Source organism: Passer domesticus, chromosome 3 (genome assembly GCF_036417665.1).
Source record: "Passer domesticus isolate bPasDom1 chromosome 3, bPasDom1.hap1, whole genome shotgun sequence".
Classification (NCBI taxonomy): domain Eukaryota; kingdom Metazoa; phylum Chordata; class Aves; order Passeriformes; family Passeridae; genus Passer; species Passer domesticus.
In genome coordinates this window covers 36,582,925-36,604,967 of record NC_087476.1, presented here as the reverse complement: position 1 = coordinate 36,604,967, position 22,043 = coordinate 36,582,925, and the positions used below count along the sequence as shown (strand labels likewise).

At 42.9% G+C, this 22,043-nt stretch overlaps 1 protein-coding gene and 1 long non-coding RNA gene across 3 annotated transcripts in view; both read left to right on the top strand.

Annotated features, from left to right (window-relative positions):
• RNGTT (RNA guanylyltransferase and 5'-phosphatase) overlaps positions 1-4,392 on the top strand; it is a 170,244-nt gene extending 165,852 nt beyond the window's left edge. For both annotated transcript variants that reach the window (XM_064412633.1, XM_064412634.1), the window contains exon 16: positions 1,580-4,392. In XM_064412633.1, the coding sequence (XP_064268703.1) occupies positions 1,580-1,743 (164 nt within the window). In that variant the 3' untranslated portion in view covers positions 1,744-4,392. The remainder of the gene's footprint in view (positions 1-1,579) is intronic.
• A 3,084-nt stretch (positions 4,393-7,476) lies between these two features.
• Positions 7,477-14,890, top strand: LOC135298013 (uncharacterized). Its single transcript, XR_010359973.1, has 3 exons — positions 7,477-7,701; positions 7,932-8,210; positions 14,584-14,890. It is a non-coding gene; the product is annotated as an uncharacterized LOC135298013 (long non-coding RNA).
• The last annotated feature ends 7,153 nt before the right edge of the window (positions 14,891-22,043 follow it).

Genomic DNA, 22,043 nt, shown 5'->3' with positions numbered 1-22,043 from the left:
AAAGAAAATTAAATGCTACAGGAAGAATTTTTAAGATATATTTCAAATTTTCTATAGGAACTTTCAGAACAGAATGTTTTCTTTTGGCTTTGAGTTTTCACTTTTGATAATTTTTCAAAATCTCCAAAAGTCATACTTTTATCATTTGAGACTTCTTTCTCTAGATCCTCTCTCCTCTATTAGCTTTCTCTTGATGAAAAATGCTATTTCCCTGTTGTTGAAATAGCAACAAAATAAGCATCTGTCTAAATCTTGCTTTTGGACTTTGTTACCTTTCAAATTGAAAACAGGAGGTCTTTTTGAGTGATTAAGTTAAGGCAGTGCTCAGAAGTTGATACACCAGTTACATGAGTTACACCAGTTGCCAAGAGACTGGAATTCTGTTCCTAAATTACTGGTAATCATAATGCTTTGTAACTGCTAAATTCAAATACTGTGCAATTCTTCAAGCATCTTTTCACCAAAAATAGTGAGATAATTAAAATAATTCTAGAAAGGTGCTTTATTAATTGTAAGTAATCCTTTGGTTCTGGTGTTTTGCAGGAAAGAAAGGAATGTTTTTGACAATCATTGTTATTCATAACAATGCCACATTGCAAGTAGATTTTAAGGAGTCCTAACACTTAGTACTCTCGGGGTTCAGTAGATTGTTTTGCATGGAAATTGCATCCTTACTGTGGCCAGCCCTTACATGCTATCAATTACCCTCTAATCATTTTGTGCTTTCTTCCAAGATAGTTGTAGGATTCCCACTTAATTTCATGCTCCTTTTTTCCCTTTTTTTTCCTCCTCTAAGTCTCTCAGGAGGATTAATTAGGGAAATACAAAATTACACAGGAAAGCATTAAAAAAATATTTCATTTGTTTAAAGTGAAATAAACCTATTTATTTGTTCCATAAAATCCCATGGACCATGACTTACAAACTGTGGTCTGGGGAGTTGTGTTAAGTACCCCAAGAGTGGCTCTACATGTGTGCCTTGGCCACCACGCAGCACCGTGGCTGCTCCTCCATCATATTGGTCTGGTGTTTTGGACACGCCATTTGCTTGGTGTCAAGTCTTTCTGCCCCATGAATATATATGGGTTAAAAAAAAAAAAAAAAAAAGGGCCATGCATTGCAGGTTTAGGGTATTTATAGTACTTACTGGTGAAAAAAATAAGTTGCCATAATTCAGACATTTTCAATATTAGAAGCCAGTCTTGTTTCCATCTTCTTGGCTTTGATGTGTGTTTCAAAGCCGTGTCTCACAAGGCCCTCGTTGCTGTTCCTTGCCTCAATAGCATGCCAGTTCTTGGTTTTGTAGTTGCTTCAGGAAGCCTTACACACATGTATGCCTTCAGTTTGTTTTAGAAAGAGAGACTCCCATGAGAGTAGAGGCCCACGGCATTGCTTTGCTCTCTGGGGGGCAGAGCAGAGATTCGTGACTCCAGACACAAGCACCTTGTCAAAGCGTGCGTTTAAGGCTTAATACTCGAGCCAGAGTATGTTGTTATTTTGCCAGGAGGGGGTGAAGTTATTGAAGTGCCGACTAGAACAAATCAGTTTAGTTACGTGAGAATGTGTTCTTTGTTCCCAGCTGTCTGCAACAGCATCCAGAATCCAGTGACGAAGGAGATGCTGTTTGAGTTCATTGACAGATGTGCAGCAGCTTCCCAAGGACAGACTCGGAAGCACCACCTTGATCCTGACACTGAACTCATGCCACCCCCGCCGCCCAAAAGACCTCGTACCATAACATAGGGCCTTGGTCTCAGAGCATCGTGTGTGTACAGTTCTCCAGAAGGTGACATGCAAGTGTCAAGGCTGGGAAAACAGAGATCTGGATTGCTCTAAATACTTGTGTGTGTTTTTGAGTTTGGTTTTCATTTTGTTTTGTTTTTCTGAATTCCACTTACAATGGACGTTGTTTTGTAACTGATAAATTCAACCTTACCTTATGGTATTTGAAGATTAAATTTCCAAAGGTTTAGACAAGAACCAAGTACAATGAAATCAGTGGAAAGCTGCCTTGTTTATATATGGATCTCTTTTCACCTTTAATTTATAATGTCAACAGTCTGGAACTGAGGAAATACTGGGATGCCGTACTTTTTAGGCGCTGTGTTTAAAAAAAGCAGAAGTGTTTTTTTTTACTGTTGTTATTAAACTGGCTGTGATTTGTCACCCATAGTGTAACAGATCATAGTTTCCCTGCATTTCTAAGATTTGTGTTTAACAGCAAACAGCAATGTTGTTTGTGTTCTCTGTTGATTAAAAACTAAGCCGCCTTAGGTTACTCTAATTTTAAAATTAGCTGGGTTTTTGTTGTTGAAATATTAAAAAAGCGAATTCTTCTTGTAAATAGCATCCCTTTGAAACAAGGGAATGTGCTGGATGTTTGCTTTTTCCTCATGTTTGAACCTAATGCCAAATGTATAGTGGGCTGATTTTAGCTTTGCCTTGTTATCTGTAGATCAGAAATGTACCAAATCCTTAGTATTAAGGTCTCTGTTAAAGAGACTGTTTCTAGTACAGGGCTTAGTTCTCCACAGTGATACCACTGTAAATACTTCTAAAAAGTACACATCACTGTGATAAGCAAGAGTAATAAGCAGTGCTGATAATGAAGTCTTGCATCCAGGCACAAAATGGCAAAACAAATGCCAGGCAGCTCCTGTGTAAAGGAGAAGGTAGTTTCAGTGGAAGAGAGCCACATCAGACAGGAAGTCTCTTGATTTACATAATTGCAGAAAGTCATTTTGGGGCGGTGGATGAGTGTCCCGGGGAACAGGACACTCATTTTCAAAGATGGAGCTGGCTGTCCTGTGGCACTGTGCTCATCCTCTGGCTGACTTTCTTTCTTACCAAATGAAGAAGCACATGAATGCCCTAATGGCTTTTGTTGCAGCAGACTGGCAGATGTTCATAATATTAGTTTTGAGAAGCTGCCGTCTGGCTGTCTAAGGGAGGAGTTGTTCTGAGCTGGGATTAATTGGAAACCAAATGCAGATTTTAAAGTTTACTGTCCATTTATCAAGCAGGGATTGAATTGGCTCTTTTTATCATTTACTTAGTGTGTGAGTCATCCATGCATTCAGTAGTCTGATTAGTGAAGGTCATTAATTTGTTATAACTAAAATGCATTTCTGTTTAAATGAGTTTTCATGTTTGTAAACAAAATTTACTCCTGGCTTGCTTTTTTTTTCTATATGAAAACTTTACGACTTTGCTTTGTGGTGGCTTCTCTGGTTGTTTCAACCCGTTGTATAAATGCACACGGCATCATTTAGATGGCGTTCCTGGTTTCTCTTTCTGGGATATTCCATATGTGTTTTAGAGAACTGAAGGAGTTATATAAGTTACTTTTTATACTACGGTAAAACTTGAGGGGAAAAAATACTTTCATCAAAGTTCTTTTTTTCAACTGTACATAGTTTCTGCACATTATCTATTCAAAAGATATAATATCACCTATGCAAGGTTGCAAAATGATATCTTAAAAAGAGCCTTATTAATTTGATGTGAAAACCTATGCATCCTCTGTGCATCTTGCATTGAAAAACACAGTTAATTATTTCTTTGCTCAGTATGAATAATTTCCCCCAGATTATACTTGTCAGTGAGATTGTCGTAACATACACTTTGTCACTGATCTCCCCGGTTCATGGCAATTGCAGTGTGTATGATAATTACAGCCTTCTCCTTGAGGTTAGGACGTTTCATTTTTTTAAGAATGTGTCCAGGTTATTTCTGTCTTTCTCCTTCCCAGCTCTTGCGTCTTGTACTTCAACAAGACCTGGCTTCTGATTTACCTTTTACTCCAGAGTGCAGCACTGCAAGCTGTCTTCCATGTGCATTCCACTAAGTCCATGTATGTGTTTTGGCCCTTGTATTTTGACAGTGTCTTTTTCCCCACTCTCATTTTGAAATGGATATTTTGAGAGTAATGATTCTGAGAAGGTACAGAGCTCCACGTTCACATTTGACTGTCAGACTCATCTTGCACTGTGACCTGTAGCTTTTCAGAGAGGTCAATCACCTTTGCTTTTCTGGAAGGTGAGGCTCCTGGGGAAAAGTTTGAATGAAGGTGGTGAAAACAAATGGACTTCCACTTGGACAGGATGGGTTTCATGCCGTGAGAAACATAAACCTCCTTTCTCTGCTACTAGATATTCAAGAGATGGAAGCTAAAAAGCAAAGAAGAGTCTGTGCCAGGAAAATAATGATGATGATGAAAAACAATACCCTAACTTGTCTACTCTTTGGTGTACAGCATGATTTCATCCACTGTTTTGTCATTTGTTAAATATATAATTAAAATTTGGGTTCAGTGGAGTTTCCAGAAAATGTAAGTACATTCCTCTAAAAACCGTGTATTATGTATTTTAATAAAGTCAATGGTTTAAAATACTTTCCCTAAAGACATATTTGCTTTTGATGCCTTTGCAGTGGAACTGTGGTACCAGTGCAAAGTACAAGGACATCTCAGTGCTACTGTTGTTTAGTCCTCCAAGAAAATGGCCCACATTTTTCAGTGGCTTTTCTCTGAGGTAGGAGTACCCCAGCCCAGTGGTGCCCATGATCCGCTGTGCCTTTTTTGAGTGCAATTTGATTTTGCTGCAAATAGAACCAGAAGGAAACCAGTTGGTGCCTGAAGTACATATTCTATGACAGGCTAATGTTGTGTAGCTTATCTATTTAGTGTTAAGTGGAGCTGCATGAAAAGTTGTGCAAGAGGTCTGTAGTAGTCTTCCCTGACAATTTTTCATTCAGCATGACCCTACAGCTGGTAGCCCACCTTCTTGGATCAGCCCCTGGACTTGTATTGTAATAAGGCAGTTTCCATTTTCAAGCTGCAGCTGTCTAGGTGGCACTTTTCAGGAGCTAAAAAGCCTATCTTGATTTTTATAATTTCTTTCTAATTAAGATCCTGCCTCCACTGCTGTTATGTTCTTGTTATGTGTACAATTCTTGTGATGCTTCTTTCAACCATTTCTGACTTTGCAGTGCTTCAGTGCGAATGCCAAACCAGATCTGACATTTGAGCACACCAGGAGAGGTATGGTAACTTCTCTATCCCCTGCTCAGTTCTCTGGCTCTGTGTGCATTAAGGAAGGGGATTGATGTGCCTGAGCCAGCACGTCACACTGTGTAGTTTTTGCTGCCTTGATTTTTCACTGGAGCACTCCTTCAGGATCCCTGCTCCTCTGCATGGCAGCTCTTCACTTCTGTGCCTAAGAGGTGTGACTTTATATTTGCATAATGTGTAAGGCATAATTGTCTCCTACAATCTCAGAGTATTCTCAAAGGTGATGGCACAGCAAGGTAATTTCCTAGGATTCATCTATACTCAGCAGAGAGAGAAAGGGAGCTGAAATCAGATTTGTTCCTCTTGCATCTTTCATGCAGATTTTTGTCTCTTCAGTGCTTCCTCTCAATTGTTTCTCAATCAGTATGATGTGTCACATTTTATGTTACTCCCCTGTGTTATTAGGATTTTGTAAGCAAGGTGTTAAATATTTTTATTTCATAGCATTGAAACCCTTGCAATGTCAGTTAAATTTATAAGGTCATTAAAAATATCCAATTAGTTGGTCAAGAGCTATTTATTTTCAAAAGATTATATTGCTTTCCGTTAGTGCTCTGTCATGGTTTAACCCCAGCCAGCAGTCCAGCCCCACACAGCTGCTGCTAAATCCAAGCAGTCCTGCTAACTTGAATGTGAGTGACATTTGGCTGAATGCTTTAAACAGCCAGACCACTTCTGTCTATGCTACAGCACGAGGTTTGCTCTCACTTTGCCTTGGGGCTGCTGCAGCTTCCAATGCTTACAAACCTTGCAGGGGCTGGATTTCACCTGTACCCCTTTGTTTTCAGTGTCAAGTTTCTATGCTCTGTGCTTCCAGCACAGTTCCCCAAGCTTGGGTTCCTCCTTACACCCACCTACCTGCTTCTCCAGTTGTCCTGCGATCAGGTGTGAGGCTGAGAGAAACCTGTGCCCTGTGAGTGACCCCCCACTCGTGTTCTGTGAGGGCAGTGCTCCACTTGGAGCCCGTGTGCTCATCCCTGTGTGATGCCAGCCTTGAGGATCGATGGTAGGGCAGCACTGTCCCTGTCAGTCACTCTTGCTCAGGGAAATCAAAGCAGCGTCTACCAGCTGTGTCAGAATTCATTGTATGAGCAGGGAGCCCTTTTCCCCTTCCCTCCCCCATGACCCCATCTCCCTATTTCATGTACAAATAAAGGTAAGACATGCTCCTTACACTGACATCTGGATAAATTAGTTAATGTTTGCAGTGGGAGTATAGGTTAGCACTCTCTCTGCTTCCCTGGTGAGAGTCTGCTGAGCTTCTGCAGAGATCTGTAGGGCTGAGGTTGGAGGCTGATTGAGACATTTACAAAACAGTTTTCCCTCAGTCAGGGCTCATTTTAATCTGGTTTATTGCAATCCAGAGTCAGCAGTGGGGGGGAGCACATGAGCATGAACCTTTCCAGAAGTGTGAAAATACAGAAGACTGAACTTGATGAGGGAACAGTAATAATACTTTCTTTCAGCGTTACAAAGAAACCTAACCTCAAATTTAAGTGCAAACCATTTCCAATTCTCTTAGCATTGGATGTAAAAACAATAGACATTTTTCAATCAAATTATAGTCAAATCTACTCCCATTATAGGAATTTATTTAATCAGAAATACTGTTCATCTCTCCTTTCTTCTTCCTCCACCCTCAGTATCTTTGTGTCTATTTGACTAGCAGAAAGCATACTAATTGGGTTCAGGAGCATTCATCTATGATACTGTGAGAAAATTAAGTTTTGATTAACTCTTCTACTCAGAACTTTCTCTAATGTGGGGAGACGATAACATTATCATATGAAATAGGTCTGTATAAATGCCAAGTCCATAACACTGGAGGAACGATATTTTGTTATTAAAACATACTTCAAAAGTTTCTGAACTAATTTAATCATCAATGCATGGGAAACTTTAATCCAAATGGTAAAAAATTCCATTTAAAAAGGTATGATGATTCAACAGAAAAAGCTTGGAAGAATACAAATTTCCATAGATTGCTGTGGGTGCAGAAGGGGATGTTGGGTGTTTCTGTGGCCAGAAAATCAGTGCATTGCAGTGGGAGCAGCTGGAGACCAGGCGACAATACAGAGGACACCACACAGACACTACAGGTTTGGTCTTGCGGAGGAAGGGGCGTGAAAGGCAGCCAGGACTGATTGTATCTTGTGTACAGAAGAGGAAGGGAAGAGGTAGAATAATTAATGGCACTAGGAGTAGGGAACTCCAGTGGAAAGATGAGAGCAGAGCAGAGCAGACGTCAGTGACAATGAGAAAAGAGGCATTTACACATGAAAAGAAGTTGATGAGTAGGGGAAGCAGAACAAGAGAAGGAGCTTGTGTGAGGGGTGAGGAGCTACCCTGGAGCCAGGAGACTCAGGTGCACTGCCAAGAGAGAGGGCTGGCAGCAGGGAGGGAGCACCAAGAGCCAGCGTGTTTGTGATGAGATCCTAAAAGAGCAGAGTTACAGCTAAGACATTTTTCTTCTAACAGCTGTGCCATTCCTGAGCTCCAAAAGCTTGGGGTTACAATTACATCCTTGGGAATGAGCCCACTCTCAGATTACTGGGAGTAGCACAGTGAATGTGAGACACATCTCTGCATCAGAGCACAGCAGCATGGAGACACTTCTGAGCCCTTTTTAGGTAAATCCATGCTATATAAACCCATATGCAGAGCCAACAGAGCTCCTCGTGACAGATTTTACTGTTGCAGCAGCTGGGTATGGCCTTGAGCTTCCTTCTGCCTACCCTGACTGCATGGCAAGGGCAAATTGGACTCTCATGTTGGGGCATGTGAGGCCATGCTCCACTTTCCTCTTACCTCATATCCTGCCAATAAAAATACATTTTTCCTGTGTATGTATTAATTTCAGATGAAGAACTGAGCAGGCTCCAGGACTGGAGAAGTAAAAGAAGAAATACCAGGAGCTGTCTTTGCCAAATAATGTTCTGGTGAACTCCAGAATCCTCATAAATGGACCACAAACATGGTGATGTAGTATTTCTGATAAAGTGGACCAAGAGAAAAGCAAGTCTGCTGAGAGGCCTGGCTTTGCAGGAACAAGGGGACGCATTCAGACTGCCACAGAAGGAGTGCAAAACCAAAAACATGTCTCTTTCTAGGGTAAACAAAAGCTCTGACTTATAATGAGGTAAGATAAGAATAGAAAAACAATCTTAGTTTGATTTCCCCCTGTCAGTTTGCTTGGCAGTCAGTCCTGTTTCATTGTATATTTTAGTACTTATAATCTCCTTTGGTTCGGTTGATCGACTCTTGCATGCAGGATCTTTTTAATGAAGAATTCTGTTTTGACAACATGGAGGTTTGAGACTCATAAAATAACTGCTTGGAAAGTACTAAGGAGCAAAACAAGACTCTTTCCTCCATCAGGCGGTGAAAAACGTCTCTGAAAGGTTTTCTGGGCTTTAAGCTGTGGTCTTCCAGAATAATTTACTTTCTCCTGCCATGGCAGTTTGTTCTTTTAACAGAAAAGATTTAGTATGTTACTCTTTGGCTGAGAAATCAATCGTATGAAATCGATGATAATTCTGCTGCCAGGTAATACTTATCCGTGTGAGTCAGTGACCTGCTGCTATTCTGCAAAAATAATCTACAGCAAGCAAATGCTGTAGTTTGAAGCAGCCATGGTTGGCTTTGTGCATCTCACCATTTGCTGCTTTCATCAAATCTGTGTGTTTTATCCCTGAAACTCAGAGGAGCCTGTGCCAGCTGGTGTAACCAACAGCTGGCTTTTCACTCCCTCTTACAAACATGAAGCAGAAAAACACAACCTCCTTTGGTTCTGGTGTCACAGCCAAGTCATTTTTCAAAAGTGCATGTAGCTAAATGAGGATGGTGAATTCCTGTTGCTGAGCCTGCTGCACCCATTAGAAGTGGTGCTGGACTCTCCCTTCGTGTGGGACGAGCTGCCTGGTGCAGCCCCCAGGCACCCCGGGAGCAGTGTGGCTGCATTAGGGAAAAGGCTGCTGTTGCACCCTCCTTTCCAGCCCAATCTCCTCCAGCATTTGTAGCTGTAAAAGTACAAATTGGCTTTTTCCATCGTGGCCTTGCAAGAGCATTGCCCCGTGGAGGTGAGCTGAGACATGTGGATACTGACAGGCTTGTGTGTGTTTCCCCACTGCGCAGCTTTGGACCGCACAGCTTGGTAATGCTCTTCAGTCCCCTGGGCTGGAGGCTTTAGAGGAGAAAGGCACAGGTGTCTGAAGGAGGTGCAAAATACCCCTCTTCCTTTCCCTCAAGGGCACCATTTTATCAGCAGGGAAGGCAGGCTGGTCCCAGGGGAGCAGGGGAGGCTGTTTAGCTCCAGGGAGAGCTGAAGCGCATGGCTGGGTCATCCTGCCTGGTGGAAATGGGCTGACAGGCCATCGGTAGCAGGCGTGCAGGCACACAGGTCTGAAGCAAAAGGAGGTCACTTTCAGCTACAGCTTTGTAGTTACCAACTCCTGTAACTCTTCAATTTATGGGAGCCACAAACCCCTTGACACAGAGTGGCTGTGCAAGTACTAAGGCCTTGTGGTCTTGTATATAATAACTGTTGTCCTTTTGAAATCTGTTTGTGCCACTGAGGTTTCTTGATGCTTCACAGAAAATTAGAGACACACTCATTAAGATTTGGTCATGCTGGCCCAGAGCTGTGAAGGAACAGGGAGTGCTCATGAGGCTTGCAGAAATGGAATGAGAACAGCAGCTTGTGACACTGGGACTCCTCACCCTACTGATGGAGAAAAGAGTTGAGCCCATGTACCTGTGTCTCTGTGGAGCAGTGTGCGGCAGGTACCAAATGCCTGCAACATCTGCTAATGAGAGCTTCAAGGAGGAAAAAGATCAGCTTTCACTGATTATGAAATTCAGAATTTACTGCAGCTCCTGTTCAATCCATAGGCAAAATATTTTCTGAGTTTGTGGAGATTTGACAAAAATGCCTATTCCACAAAGCCAGTTGTGAGCACAGAATGTTTCTGCTTTCACATACAGCTTCAGGAGGGAAAACAGAACAATTCCTGTACAGGCAGCTGGGTTATGAAAACCGACAGAGCATTGCCTGTGTGAAGAGAGTTTAAATGACGCACAAGGGACTGGTTAGTGTGTAGTATGCAAATGCAAATCTACCCGTGAGGCATTGCAACTACAAAATGTCTCACAATTATGCTCTTTTCTTGAGAAGTAATTTCTTACCATGGCTTCCTCCCCCCTCACAGCAGCAGGGCTTTATTTACCAAGTGAAGTGGTTCTAGTCCTTTATCCCTTCTCCACTGTGCTAAAGCAAATGGACTGACAGCTGAAGGGGTTGTCACCTCTTATGATGTGCCTTAGAATCATAAAACTATTAAAGTGGTTTTTTTTAGGGCCTCTCAGATTACCAAGTCCAGGTTTGTTGTGTTACAAAAAGCATGTGAGGATTCTTTGCTTGCTAGATGCTGGCCAGCTAGTCTGTGGGGTAAATGGTGATCAGCAAAGGCAATGCAATGTCCAGATTATCCACACACACCATGTGCTCTTCAGGACAACAGTCAGCAGGCAGAATTCAGGAAATCTTTTCTGCACTTTTCATAAACAGGATTTTTTCAGCTTTGTTAGATGAGCCTTGAAAATAGCTTGCAATTCTCTGTGCAAATTGCTTCAGCCCAGAGACTGGAAGTGCTAAAGTTCTTGTTTTCAAGTTCCTGGACAGATTCTAAGTGGCAATGGAACTCACTTCACATTCAAAGAGTGCCTGTTGTTCGTTAAAATAAATGGTATCAGAGTGTCACATCACCTCCCTTGTGCCCAGCTGCAGGTACTTTAGTGACAGAATTCATTTTGACATTCAGGTGGCTGACCTGTACGTGACCTACAACACAAGCTTGCATGTATTGTGCTAGGCCATGGGATGCCAGCTAAGCCTTTTTGTATCACAAACCAGAGATTTTGTTTAGCAGATATAATGGAAGGTTTTGTTCAGGTTTATCCAGAGCAAACTCCATGAAACACAGGTGATAGTGTTGACAGAAAGTTACAGCACAGCAAAAATCTGGGTAAGCAACAACAAGGTAACTTTCAGGTAGATGTGGTCCTCATGAAACCGCAGGGGAGAGGGGGATATTGTTTTTTGATTCTGTGCAGCAGGATGTCAGCATCAACCATGCCAAATGGAACACCAAGCCTAGATTTACAGATACAGACCCCAAATTGTGCCACCACCATTGTGGTGACAGGTCTTACTAGTCCACGGGCTGACAAGGTCAGGCAGCAACGTGTGTGTACCCTTCCCCAGGGATACACATGCCCAAGGCCCAGCCTTGTGCTCTTTTTGATGGCAAGGTGGAATTTTCTTTCATTCCTTTACAGAGAGACACATTCATTGTGCTGGTGTCGAGTAAGGTGCAGAAAGATGGGACCAGCCAAAATGTAGCCTGATAATGGCTTTTGATACCTGCCTTTCAGGAGAAATATTTACAAATTACATGGGACAAGTGCCTATCTGAAATGGCACTCAGTGTTCACATTTTGCAATGAAGGCATTTCTGCTGCACTGTGAGATAAAAGCAACTCACTTCATTCTCGTTCTCTCAGCATGTTGGTGTCTCAAGTATCTGTTCACACACAGGTGATGATATTCCCCCTGATGCTGTTTAAATACTCCAAGATATTTTCACAAAGTCACGGAATAGCTGAGATTGGAAGACACCTCCAGAGACTGTCTAGTCCAACCTCTTCTGAGGGTTGCATTTGTAATTTTTAATTGCATATTAGAAAAGAAAAAATGTCAGAAGAGGAACATTAAAGAGTTCTGTTTCTCATTAAAACAGAACAGCTAATGTACATACAGCATGTTCAGTGGCAGCAATTAACTAGTCAACAAATCATCATCCAGGATACTACAATTGCTTTCTAACATGTGAACAGCTGTGCAGTGTCTCATGTGCACATACAGCACATGTAGATTAAATCTGAAATATGGCATCTATAGAAGCCCATTGTCAATGTCCACTGCACCTCAAAGTTCTACAAGCAGGTGGTCTTTTGGAGGTTTTTAATTGGTATCACAAATGCATTCATTTGCAAAAATGCTTAAAATAACATTCCGTGTTTCTGAAGTGCCCTCCCTTCTGGGGTCACAAAGGAATTCACTGACATAGGATTATGCTCCTGCAAGATGGTTCTTGTCCTGTTTTGCAAATGGGGATAAAAAGTCAGAGGAGTTGCTATCTGGAATGCCATTTCCATGCCAAAACCTACAGCTTCTCTCTGCTGAGCCATGATCCTGTGACAGAATACAAAACTACCCTCCATGCAACCCAGATTATTTCCCTGCATTTTCCCAAAGACATACGGCCAGAACAACCCGCAAGTGCATAAAGCCTCGAGTAATTAGAAGATGATTTTGCAAAAAAATCTCCAGTCTCAACCTTATATTTAAAAGAGTGTAATTCCCCAAATAGGAACCCACTCTCATTCCTTCATGTCTGTGATGCCTAAATCACTGCCACATCTGACATTCCCTAAATGGGAACCCAAAGCTTCTGGTGGCTCGCAAAGTCTGCCTGTTTCTGTTTTTCTCAGCATTGAGGAAAAATCAATTGCTCCAGGAGTAGCAAACCATCTAAAATCAAAACACAGTGATGCAAAGGCGAGACCTTCTGTAGCCATGATTTGGACTAGAGCTTCAATGTCCTGGAGGAGGGAAGACTGTCACAACCAAGGTGGCTGTGATGGCTCCTGTTGAAGGGAAGATGAATCAGCTAAGTTCAGGATGTGGTATCCAAGCAGGATCAGAGGTAGCTCACAGACATTCAGTTGAGCTGGTCCAGCTTTTCTTGGTTCCTCCTCTATTCCTCTGGATAAAGAAGAATTCAGCTTCATGACATCCATGTGACTGGATATGGGGGTAGCGTTTTCTATTGCTGTAACTTCCTCAACACACAGGGCTCTGTTCCAAAATGCTGGTGGGTAGAGAGAATGATGTGTACACTGAGATCCAGGGAATAAGCATACTTGTTAGAGCTAGAAGGACTGCATACTAACTTGTCAGAATAAATGTTTGCCAAGACCATTGTTAATTCCCTAAACTTTCTGAAAATGAAAAAGAATATCAACCCCAGCAAAATGTGATTGAAGTTAACTGCTTTGATGTTTCTTAGAGAAATTTTTGGGTAATTTCTCAGCCATGTCTATGCATAGTGCAGAATTAAATATTTGTTTCAACTTCACTGAGTCGCAAATTTCTCTGATACCTTGGTTATAGATTTCGTGGCACAGTTTTGTCACTCATTAAAAACAGGGCATAATTAAGCTCCTTTTGACACATTTCATGGGTCTGGCTCTGCCTCCATTTTGCAAGTGAATCCTATTTATATGCTGGTCTCTGATTTACTTGGGCAGCTAATAATTCAAATAGCATTTCTATATCTTTCCAAGAAATAAATAATAGAAAAAAGGGAGTCCTGCTGTCAAGAGGTTTTGTTTGAGGTGTTAATTTTCATTATTGCAAAGGTTTTTGCTTGGCACTCTGTGCTGTAAACAGAACTGGTAATAAATCATGCCTGTGAAGGAGATTAAGTTTTGTTATAAAATTAGAAAATTATGTCAGAAAGTGACAGGAATAAGTCCTAAACTGACCGGAGAGATGAACACACTGTTTCTTCCCCCTGTTCTCCCATGCAAGTGTGGCATGTGAGAAGAGGCTCTTTTGAAGTCCCTGAACCCTCTTGTGAAGCCTTTGATTTGCTGAATTTCTCATTGTTCTTCCTTTTGATTTGATAACCCCGTAAGAGGTTAAAGTAGGACATTTGCCTCTGTGTAGCAGCCTGCATCAAAGGTAGATGGAAATAGATTTTACCTTATAAAGTAAATTTTAAAAGTAATTTTACAGAATTACTGTACCCAAGCTGTATCTTAATCAGCTTCATAGGTGAATTTTCTCTCAAAGTTGTCACTGAGAAAAGGAGATTTTATTGTTCTAGACATGAGGGTTCATTAGGGCTGAGAGGGAAATGGTAAGACCCACAGTTCCCTTTGTAAGTTGCTCTGCCAACCTCTAGTAAGACATCTAACACCTCCTCTGCTGTGATAGAGCTGTCACTGGACAGAGGGGATTTGAATAGTGCCTTGCTGACAGGCCAGCCATTGTGCCTTAGAGGCTGAGCTGGATGGATTTTTCACAAATGAGCTACTTCATAAGGAGTTCGATATAAATTTTTTCTCCGTAGTCTGTATAATATCCTACTTTGTAGCTTCCTGTGATTAAGAGAAGGTTTGGATGGAATCAAAACCCTTTTCCAAACCCATGTGGTCACTAATGAAATGATTCAGTTAGCCTCTTCGGTCTCAACTGACTTGACTTTTCCAGAAAGTACAAGTCATCTCCCTTCAGCTCCCCTGTCTAGGACTTCAGCCATCTAGAGCCTACAGAAAACTAATCTGCATCACTGCTTGTGCGTCCAAAGAGTCTTTACAACTTCTTCACATAGGCAGAGGATAGTGCTGTGCTGGTAAAATCATCTTTCCTTGTTGTCTTGCCACAGGATCCGCTTTCTGGAAATGACATTGTTGGCAATGGGACGGTGGAACTTTGGAAAAGTCATTAAAACAGCCTGCCCTTCCTGAAAAAGTATCCCTTTGCAAGCCATCTGCTCAGCCTGGAAAAGCTTTGTTCTTCTCAGAGGTCATCTGAGGATTTGAAAGGAAAGAACATAATCAAAATCATGCAGGGACAGCACTTCATGCCAGGCCAACAACCAGCCTAGACCTGCCATCAAAGATGCAGGAGCAGAGTCGATCTCAGAGCTCATGTGGGGTGGCAATAAAGTCTGCTACACGAGCAAACTTTGTCAGGAGGACCAGTTGTGTGGTCAGTTCACAGGGAAGCACCAGTTGCTCAGAGAGGGAGAGCCAGAGCCTGTAACAGGCAGAAACGATAGACACAAGAAGCAGAGAAAAATGGTTTTGGTATTATGAGATATGAAAGTTGGATTTGACACTGGGATTAAAAAACAATTGTTGCAGTTGTGCCTTCGCCAATAAAGGATTATTTCTGTACAGATCTCCAGTGATGCAGCTCAGGAAGGTGATGTTGGGTGTGCAGGAAGCTGGGAGCACAGGCACTGGTGCTGTTCAGGAATACTGAGGGATCAGTCCTCAATAGGGCTCATTTATCCTCTGGCACAGAAAGGGGAGACTCCTTGTTAGCTGGGTCATTGCTGCTTGACCTTGTCCTGTTCTGAGAGTAGTGCAAAGTATTCCAACACTTTTATTGTCTGCTTTTTGATCAGTGAAGAACTTTTTCCCACCTTGACTGATATTTGAACTTAGCTTGTGCTGCTGGTTAGTAATTCCAGACATTTCAGAAAGAAATACTTAGCCATAGACATATGTCACAGTCTGAAATTAAAGCTCAATTTAGTTTAATTGTCCTTGATTTTATCAAGCATTCAAAATGACTGACTGATTTCACATGCAGAAAATAAATAGAGAGAGCAGCACAGAAACATCTTTCTCTTTATGGTAGTGATTTTATAGAGTTTTCTGTATAAAATCCAAAAGATCTTAAAATCCAAAATATATTTTGGATTTTCTGATCTTCCAAAATATCTTTTGTTTGTTCTGAACCTGGTTACATCTCTTAAATAAAGGCTACTTTGGTAGTGTAAGAGGCCAACATAATTTGTGCAAAGGCATGGAATAGTTTCTTAGCATAGTATGAACACGTCTTGGGGTGATGATAGTTTTTGTATTAGTTTGCTAATATTTCAATGTTCCCTGAAGAGGCAGGTGATTCTTAGACCTGTGCAGCTCAGACAGGATTAATGGATCCAGCTCAGCAATTAATCTTGGCCTTTGAGTGAAAGTGACATCCTCCCACTTTCTCTAAAATCATGTGGCCACTTCAGGCTGTTCTGGAAAGATTTTCCAGACATAACCTGAATTCTGCAGTATTATTCTGTTCACAGAAATTCTGCTGCTGCTGTTATTGCTGCAGAACCCAGGAGTGAGGGGGATGAGAAAGCAAGAAGCTGGAGGAGGTAGTTGCAAGAACTGTTACTGGGTTTTTATTCTTTTATTAATTTCTGATCTTGTGTCCAGCAGCCCCATCATGGCCTGGGACCCACTGACAGAAGCCATGCCAGTCTGCTCTGAGAAGGGAAGGAGGTAAAAACCAGTGATTTGAAACAACATCACCTTCCACCACACTGTGTCAAGAGAAATGAGCACACACTCCCTGACTTGCAGCAATGGAGGGAGAGAGGGCAGGTCCTGCTCCATGTACCAAGGCAAGCACTGAGCAGGCAGCAGGGAGTCTGTGTTGTTTGGATGGATGTGGCTCCCTGCTGAAGTCTTCAGCTTCTTGGGTGCTCTGAAGCTGTCTGTAATATCAGTGGGAGGTCTCTGTCCTACAGGAACCCAATTTACACACTTTAGATACTCTCTGGGCCAGACATCATCCTTTTGTTGCATCAGTGCTTAAGGTTTTTTAGCTGAATATGGCTCCAAGGCTACTAGAACCTTTTCAGCTTGCCCAGGGACCTTTAGGTCTTTTATCCTCCTTGTGTCCTAGCCCAGTCTCAGGCTCATTTGTGGGGTGTCTGACTGTCCCAGCTGGGCATGTTGAGCCCTGCAGGCAGGATGGGCATGCAGACTGTGTTGTGCTTTCCAGAGCTACCTGGCTCACTGTAATTTTTCAGAGCCGAGTCTGTTGCACAGCCCTTGCTGCATAACAGGCTCGGCTCTTGCTCCTGCAGGATCTGAGGATTCTGTGAACAAGCAGAGGGAAGCAGCAGGTTCCTGGTACCCAGGCACTCATGCAGCCCCGTTCTGGATGCTGTTCCTCCCCCGGGCTCCCCAGAGCTGGGGAGGGAGCAGGGCACTCAGCATCCATGGCAGCAGCAGATTGCCATCTGGGAGCCCTCCTTCTGCAGGGCCTCCTGGTCAGTTGGCCGAGTCTGGGCCATTACGTAATGGCAGCGGGGTCCAAGGGGACAGATGGCAGCTCTGCCAGCCGGGCAGCTCCTCTGGCCCCACACTGCTCCACCAGGGCTGCGGCAAAGGGCCAGGGGACACCGCGCTTCCCCGAGAGCGCGGCTCGGGATCGACCGAGCTCCTTTACAGAGCACCAAAAGCATTTCATTAGCTAGCTCTGGATAACCTTCCTCTCCCGAATAGTTCCAGACAGGATGCTTTTTCACTCACTAAAGATCTGAGGATCGTGTCCTCCATTGTTGGGAACTGTCCTACTTCCTTTGATTCCTGAGGAGCTGTAACAGCCTATACCACAAGAGGATGTGTTTCCTTAGTTTCTTCTTAATGGTAGGAAGGAGGTGAAATTTTCTTGCTAGGAATTGATACCTTTTTTTTTCATTCTTTTGTGTAAAGAGAAGGAAATAATGTAACACAAAATTTTTTAAAAGTTTGTAGTACATGAATTACCTCTTTTACCTTCCTTGTTTTTTATAGCTTTGACATAAGACATATGATTCAATTTGGATTAAAACAGAAATGAGCTCGTTTTGCTCCTACACATTTCTTTAAAAGCCTGCACATTCTGCTTTTGATATTTTCCTACCAGATCATTTCTGAAGGGAATACAGCTGCCTCTGGCTTTCAAAAAGTTTAGCTGCTGTTTTTGAAAGCTTCAGAACTAAGCTGATCCATTTTATGTGCACATATGTGCACACATGTGCATGCATGGAAGTTTGTGTATGAAAAGCTAACATATACCAGTATATCTGGGGTTTTTGTTGTTGTTGTTTTTTTGTTTGTTTGTTTGGGGTTTTTTTTTTTGGGTTTTTTTTTTTGGGTGGGGTTTGTGAGTTTTTGTGTTTGTTGTTGTTTTGTTTGGGTTTTTTTTAATTTTGTGCACTATTTTCAGTCTCTTTTGTTTGAAACTTCTGACAAAAGTTACAAAAAAGAAGTTTGTTGAAGTTTCTTGCAGTCAGACCATCAATGAGTATAAGAGGCAATGATCACAATTCTTTCCATACAGATGCATTTATTTAGGTTTGTTCATAGACCAGAAATACCCCCTGGTACCCTTTGTTGTATGTCATGCTTTGGATATCTCTAATTTCATTTGGGGGAAAAACAAAAAAAGCAGCCAAACTGAATGCCCAACTCAAGCAAAGAGTAGCCAAGCAGAATTCAGTGACAGGCCAGCCCACATAAATTCACCTTGCAGCTCATCCTTCAGCCATTCCCACCTTCCCTCTCTCCTGTGCCTCTCCAGTGATGCCACATCCCAGATGAAGGGACAACCAGCCCTTGGATCATCTGCTGTGAGCAAACAATCCAGCAACCCTGTGAGGTCCAAAGCAAGACCTTGGGCAGCACAAATGACGTTTTGAGGCACAGCTTGCTGTCCATGTACCTCTGCAGAGCTAGAAAGCTCTCTAAATAGGGAGAGGCCCCTGGGGGTGCCCCAGGACCCTGCACCAAAGAGACACGCAGGCAGCCACCTTGGCACCTGGCTGTGCTCTCCCTTCTGTGAGGCAGCAACATCCCACTTGCCAGTCTTGTTCGTGCTGTTTTGACTGGCTGCTTGCATTACCCCAACAGCCTGAAAAGTGATTATTTCCACTGATGGCACCACAGGGCTTCCTGGCAAAGGGAATGCTGTTTTTTTTTCAGTTTCAGCTTTCCCCAGGTCACAGAAACTGTGTGACATGGTGCAGCACAGCTGGAAATCAGATGCCAGCCTCCTTCAGACAAGCGAGGAGGCATGGATGTCAAATGGGCTCGGCTATGGCACAAAGTCTGCAGTGGAATTGCCACTGTTGTGAATGCTCAAGATGCCCATGAGCAGCCACGAAGTTTTTCTCCAAAGTCACAGTGAGTGTGACTGAGCACTTTCCTGAAAATAAGTCGGCTTTGCTCGTGGTAGGGCAGAGTGACGAGCAGGCACAACCAGCAAACACTCATGTTTCCCTTGGCATGACTCTCCTGATCCCCTGGGGGATCAAAGGCACTCAGTGAGTGCCTCAGGCTGAAATCCAGCCCTTGCTGCCAGACTGAAAACTGCCCAGTGAGGCAGGAGGGGTTCATGGACCCCCTGTGCCTGTGATGGCCTTGGTCACTGTGAGGTGACCTTCTGGAGGCTTCCACCCACACCCAGCGTATTCTGTGGATTCAGGGAAAGCTGGCCTTTCACTGAGGGCTGTGAGGGCTTCTTCAGGAAAGGGAACAGAAATTTTAGTTGACTTCCCTCCCCTTGCTATCCCGTTACCATTTGGGGGAACGTTATCCCTATGGCCACAGCCTTATTTCTGATAATGCTGCTTGCTCTGATAGGGCACAGTGGAATCAAGCTGGTGGCAGCAATGGGGCACAGCAGAGCCCAAAACTTTTGTGGCCAAGGTGGCTTTCATGGTGTTCAAATGGCTTGGAAATTGTGCCATTAGGGAGAACTTCCCCGTTGCCTCTCCCCACAGCCCCCTTGGTGTGATGCACGATGGCCACACACCCAACCCAGGACCCCAGGCTGCCCCCAGAAACACCTTCCCTGAGCTGCTGCTGTGCCACAGACCTGTGTGTGCCAATGCAATGCAGAAGAGCCACGGAGCTCTCATCTGTCAGCCCTAGGTACGGCTTTAAATTAAAACTCATTTAGCTCGGTGCTCCCTTTTGATTTATTGGCAGGCGTTTCTCACTGTTTGAGCCTTGTTAAATTTCTAGCAAACACTTCACTGACCAGCTGTTCCTATTAAGTCAAAAGAGTGCTGCAGAGTGGGGTCATTGCTGCCTCACTTTTGGTGGCTCTCCTACACAGTCCCCACAGATCTCTCTTGGGGAGGGAATTATACCCATCGCTCCGTGAGATGCCTTGCTAATGCCAGTGAAGCATTCTAGGTTTTGGGCCTCTGTCTTCCCCAGTTCTCACATTTTTTGTGCTGTGAATCAACAGAACACCTCTTAAGCTTCCTGTCAACTGATGGGGCAGGGTAGTTTTCCACTTCAGGCCTTTCCTCTTGCCATTCCATCCTGCTTGGCATGAAGCAGTCAGTCATTTTCAGGTGGCTGCGGAGGCAACGTCTCAGGTCTGCAGTGCAGTTGCAAACATTAGTCATTTAGAAGTCAGACTTTGTTTCTGTACTTACAGATCTCAGGGAAGAAACTACAAAGTATTAGTGTTTTACATGCAAAAGAGGATAGCTTTAGCATTCAAGCACATCTCATACACGCAATAAAGATGCCAGAGCTTTGAATTCTCCTTATTTATCACAGTAATGCTATTTTACATTTAGATTGTGTCTCCCTACTGAAGGATATCAGAGTAGCTCATAAACAACATACAGACTTTAATAATACATCATGGAAACACAGCATCCTCTGGGGTGGACAGAAAAACCCAAGGAGAACTCAGTGCATAGCACGGCAAGAAACTTGTCTCAAAGCAGAAAGAGAAGTCACGACGCTTATGCAACACTCAGAACCGTACTGCTGTGGAGAGGAAAAACACCAAACAACACTGTTTTTTAAAGTTTTCATCAAAAAACCACTACACGGTGAACTCTGTGGAATTCAATTTATCGAGCTCTCAGGATCACAAGTTAGGTCAGCCTTGCCAGGAATTGATGCAGTTTGTAAGTAATCCAAACTCGAGGTGTCAGAGCACTGTTATATTTCCCTGATCTCTTGCCTTGGTCTATTGTTTATTCATATGGCACTGCACAGCTGTGCTTGGGGCAGAAAAGACACTACTTCCACCCCAGAAGTAGCAATTTGATCTAAAACTGGGAAAGCTTAGGAACTGAGGACCCTCCTTCCCACTCCAGGTGTGGAGTTACTAACCAAACCCACATGTTTGTTTCAAAGTGTGAGTGTGTTACTGGTGTTAGGAAGGATCTTTGCTCTTCCCTTCCAGCTGAATTGAATGTGTCATGCAGGTAACAGTCCAGTGTCGAACCTGGGCCAGGACTTTTGGGAAGCCAAGTGCATGACTGCCATTCAGTGCTGAGAACAATGGAAAAGCAGGTCCTGACTTGTATTTGGAAAGGGTACTTCCACCAAAACAGGTGAGACTGTTCTGATCTTCATTCAGAAAAATCCTGTCACCAATTTGTTTTGAGTGAGATATTTGTTGAGCCCACACCAAGACCAGGGCTTTTTCTAGAATGTACTTTCTGCTGTTAGAAATGCTAGATACATTGGAAGGATAGCTGGGAGCACTTTGTCTTTCTTTTAACCTGTTGATTGAAAAATTATCCCGAATGGATTTTTGCAACTCTCTTACAGGAATCTGTACGCAAACATCAAAATGGTAAAGAATAACAGAGCATTTAAAATTTAGACTCAAAATATTTAAGACCACAAAGTAAAATCCTATCTGCAGTAGGGAAGACATTATCCATCTCTGCCCTGTCAGCCATAGTTAGACTTTGTTAGCTCCCATTAAACTCTTTGCAGATCTGAACTTGTCATCCTCTTTGTAATTCTAGGCAAGTAGCAAATTGGCTTAAAAATGTAGAAGCTGTCCTTATGTGTATGCACGCTTGCTTCTGCCTTCAGCTTTCAAGCATCTGAAGGCATCCATTAGATTAGTTATCATGTTAATAAGCAGATTTTAGAAATGCAGCATATTCACAGCTCTCACTTGGACAAATCTCAAGTGATTAGAGGCTTCAGTCTAGATATATCAGGGAACTGACCTCCATCCCTGAAAGTGTAACTTTGAGCTCATTTTATCTGCCACACAGAGAGAGGGGAATCTTAGTGCCCTGGTAGCAAGTAAAATTGAAAGGTACGTGGGAGATTAGAGATGGCTCTGCCTGATACTGAATTCCCATGCCTGGTGAGGAAAGGAGAGGGTGGTTATTGAAGGAGATACATTTTTCTGAGGAGAAAAAAAAAGGAAAAAAGGAAGCAGTCCTTCTGAATCTTTCTCAAGGTAGCAGAGGATTCTTGTCCCTGTTATTACAAATCCCCTGGCCCAGGTTATAGGCAAGGTTGTCCATGCACAGCTTGAAGACACAGAGGACTATCTTCAGTCATGTAT